The sequence below is a fragment of the Nicotiana attenuata genome, unplaced genomic scaffold (genome assembly GCF_001879085.1).
Source record: "Nicotiana attenuata strain UT unplaced genomic scaffold, NIATTr2, whole genome shotgun sequence".
In the NCBI taxonomy this organism is placed as follows: domain Eukaryota; kingdom Viridiplantae; phylum Streptophyta; class Magnoliopsida; order Solanales; family Solanaceae; genus Nicotiana; species Nicotiana attenuata.
In genome coordinates, this window is record NW_017671039.1 from 15,092 (window position 1) to 19,274 (window position 4,183).

The 4,183-nt window shown below is 35.0% G+C and overlaps 1 protein-coding gene across 1 annotated transcript; it reads right to left on the reverse strand.

The window, feature by feature from the left end:
• Window positions 1-675: 675 nt before the first annotated feature.
• Window positions 676-3,847, reverse strand: LOC109205446 (trihelix transcription factor PTL-like). The gene is made up of 2 exons (XM_019368155.1): window positions 3,381-3,847; window positions 676-1,755 (listed from the first exon to the last, which is right to left on the reverse strand). Exons 1-2 carry the CDS (start codon window positions 3,788-3,790, stop codon window positions 876-878), a joined length of 1,290 nt encoding a protein of 429 aa, XP_019223700.1. The 5' UTR covers window positions 3,791-3,847; the 3' UTR covers window positions 676-875.
• Between the last annotated feature and the right edge of the window lie 336 nt (window positions 3,848-4,183).

Below are 4,183 nucleotides of genomic sequence, written 5' to 3' on the forward strand. Positions count from 1 at the left end.
TTTGCACCAAAATGGTTTAAGAAACATAATTAGTTCACAAAAGAATATTAAATAATGGCTCTGATCTATATATAGTTAGATACTCAATACCAAACCCAATCCCGTATGGGGGAACAAAAGAAGAAAATAGAAGAATTTCATGTCTGATTTACACATTTTAACGTAACAAATATTTAAAATTGCATAAAGGACTAATGTGAAGAAAGGTTTAAGGTTTTAGTTTATGATAGAGCGAACGAACTCAGATATCTCACTAACCAGTTAAATATACAAGAGATCCATATATTAACCTAACATCAAAACAAAGCAACTATCTCAAAATTCCATAAATTCATAGAATCTTCACAAAGAGATCAAGATATGACCGGAACACTTCTTGACAATCAGACAGTTCGAGAAGTTCCACAATATTACAACATTTTTTCATGGAGATCAAATATATAGGTCCGCATTCGAGAAATATGCTGCTTAAGCCCTCGGAAGTGTTAGAGAAAAGAATCAAGGGAATACGTAAAATTATACTCAAAAAGACTCATCAATAAAATTAGTTCATTCTTACAGAACAAAAAGCAACTAGGAGATGATTAGCTATATGATTATCCAAGACAAGTTGAAGCTAGGTGGAAACCAGCTAATTGACAAAAAATGAAGGAAAAAGCACATCATATCACAGTCTCAGACCAACATTAAGATAAAGAAATTAAATCTCAAAAGAATATCTGGAAATAATTAAAAATGAAGATAAATATCGACCCAATTAAACCTCATCTTCTAGGATCAGTTAACTTCAATAATCCCTAAATATTCCACATACCAGTTAGCACCTCAATAAAACAAAAATACCATAATCAAACTTAATTAAATTAACCACTTACCTAAAACATCCCAGGATCCATTACTTGAACATTTGGTACATGTCTTGATGTTTCACAATATGATCTCCCTTCTTCATTGTTCTTGAAATTATAATATGAGCTCAAGTAATTCTCTTTTTGTTTCTTGTTGCTTTTGATTAGGTATCCATTTATGCCATCCCAATTCATGTCTTTACATATTGAAGCATTTTTATTACTCTTGATGATCAGTTCTTGATTTCCACTTAATTTATGCAGTGCATCGATTAAAGCAGCATCACGAGCTTCAATCCATGCTCTTTCACCAGCCCAAAATTGTTGCTCTTTTTCTATCCTAATTGACTCTTGTTTCCTCCATTCTTCTTCCCTTAAAATCCTCTCTTGTTCCTTGTGTTCAATTGTCTTCATCACTTTCTCTAACCAAGCTTCTTGTTTCTCTATTAACTCCTTCATTTGTATGTCCACAAAGTCTTTTATCTTACCTTTCCAACTCCTTTTTCCTCTTTTCTTCTTCCTCTTTTCTTTTGAATCATCGTCCATTTTGAGTTCGCTATCATCAGATGAAGTAGCACGATCAGAATCAGAGGAATCAGAGGGACTGATAAGACTATCAGAGAGCTTAGGACCCCGACGATGAAAATTATGAGCTTCTTGATTGTTGTTGTTTATGGGATTATTGTAGTGAAAATTACTGCTTCCAATATTGTTGGTTTCTGATATTGAGATTGTATCGCTTGTTTTACCATAAAGAGCTTCAAGTTGTCTAAAGTATCTATAATGTTTACCATCTTGTCTTCCAGCTTTTCCTTCTTTAGTCTTCTTGTAGTATTTGTATAAGTTCTCAAATTTCTCCCTGCACTTCTTCCCACTCCTTTGATATCCATGTTCCTCAGACATAATCCTAAAATTGGAGGAGAAAGAGGAAAGCATTAGAAGATTATAGGGTATTAATTAAGGTGTATACCTACATAATACTCCATTAGTTTCATTTCATATATTGGTGTTTGATTGGACACAAATTTAATAAAGAAAGACTGACTTTTGACACTTACCAAAAGCCAGTGGCATACACAGGTTTTTATATAAATGGTGACATAATTTGAAGAAATGGACAAAGAATAAATCACTATAATGACAAGCGGTGTCATTTTCTCTACGTATCCCCAATATTTTTATTTTTTCATATAAATATCTATTGAAATTTTTTGATAAATTAAGCGGTGTCCCGTGACACCGCATGATATAAGGTGCATATGCCTCTGTCAAAAGCACACTTAGAAACTTGGGGTTTTAAACATGTCATGACATTTCTATGATCTTTAAAACATGACATTAAGGGTAAAATGAGAAATCTAATGTTAAAGAGTTTACAAAATATAGAAACGTTTAATTTTTTTTCCAGAACAGAATAGAAAAGAGAATCATATAAAATGGAATACAAGGAACCCTAGATTAAATGGTTAAATGGTCAGTCCAACAGGCAACAACTTCAAGTGATAATGATGGATGTAGCAAATAAGTACTTGACATCCAAAAGAATCCTGCCATTCTTCTAGCTAAAAGGAAGTAATTAAAAAGTCTTTTGAATAAAGCCAGCTACTCATTCTTAATTTATGTGATGATCAGAAAGAGAGGAAATGAAACAGCAGAAGTGACGAAATAAAGATGAAAATAACACCTGATTCTCCAACTGAACTGTCATTTTCTAACACACAAATAGTAACCAATTAATTCACTGATAAGCTAGGTTGCTTACAATTGCTGCCTATCCAGAAAACCTTACATAAAAGCAACTCTTGTTGTGAACAGTACTGTGAAAATTGAGTATTTAATTTCCCATCAAGAAACAACTTAACACCCCACCCCAAAAACAAGAAAAGACAAAAACAAAATAAAATTGATGACAACTTTAATACAACTAAATATATCACAAAAAAAGGGAGGAAGAAGTAAAATAGAGACGTTGGCTATCTGTTGAATTTGTTGAGACGACATAGATAATTAACACAAGTGTTGCTTTCTCTCTACCAGCTTAATTTTTTAGATGAGATTATCACATAATTTTTACGCGTGCAATTTAATGTTTCTCCTTTTATACACTTTTGAGGATGGTTCGGGAGGAGCTGGTTCCGCCTTTGGCTAATGAGGGAAATTTCAGGTAGCTTCACAAGCTGGGGCGTGAAAGCAGAGGTGAACTAGCTAGGATTTGAAGGTCGGATTGCACTTTTGGATTCAACAAAAATCTGTTTTACATATAGGGTGCCCACTACAAATATATCACTATTTTCTAAGAACATATGCATGTATACATAGAATTTTTGGGTGCCGGTGACCCCTCTCGATATAGCATAAGTCTGCCTAAGAAGGTGAAAATCTAAGCTTTAAACCCAACCCATTTTTTGCTACTCACTGTCCAAGTAACAAAATCCGAAATCAGTTCTCAAGGCCCAGAAGCTCGGGGATTGAATACCTCCATCCGTTGAATTAGGTTAAAGTATTTAGTGGGAGGGTATATATATGGTATACCTGGAGACTTCATTCCAGAGGGGACCTTTCTGATTAGCTTCCTTGAACTTGGAATCAAGTTGTGATCTAACTTCAAGTAGTGTAAGAGTCTCTTGCCTGGGCCACCGTCCATTTCCGCCGTCACCACCTCCGCGCATGGCACCACCACCACCACAACCCTTCACCTCCGACGCAGTACTAAACGTGGCCCCGCCGCCACCGCCACTAACACTAGGTCTAGCAGTTGCAGCTGCCGCGGGATGAGGAAGACAGTTGTCATGTTGTGGCACAGTAGTATTACTACTAGCCATTACCATCTCGTAGTGTTGATTACTGCATAAAAAATCAGATTGCAGATGTGGCGAAGCAGATAGAGGCCTTCCGTTTATGTACTGTGTTAGATCCATCATTCCATACTCATGATCATCCATTTCCAAAATATTAAAAAACAAATTAAAAGCGCCAGCAGTAAGAAAGGAGGAACTGAGTCGAGGTTAGTGGATTTCGAATACTGAATTTTAAATTAAAAAAAAAAAAAAAAGGTAAGTAGGAGGAAGAGATGATGAAAGGAGCGAGAGACCCGGATCGTGTCCTTATAGAAAAAAAGCTACTATGATTTTTAGTACATATAAAAAGGAATTGTAAGGAATATATATGGACCCATTTCTCTTTGTTCACGGCAGCTAGCTGCAATATAAAGCTTGTTCACTCTTTTTTCTGTCGCTCTTTGAATGTACATGAATATATAAATAGCACAAATCATAAATAAATTTAACACTTAGCCATCTCCAATTTTTCGTTTTCCTGTTACCAAAAAAAAAGAA

What these genes read in the sequence shown, in the direction of transcription:
- LOC109205446 (XM_019368155.1), bottom strand. Translation starts at nt 3,790, where the DNA reads ATGGATGATCATGAGTATGGAATGATGGATCTAACACAGTACATAAAC. An exon ending in CTCTGGAATGAAGTCTCCAG is followed by an intron (nt 1,756 to 3,380) that starts GTATACCATATA and finishes CTCCAATTTTAG; the next exon opens with GATTATGTCTGAGGAACATG.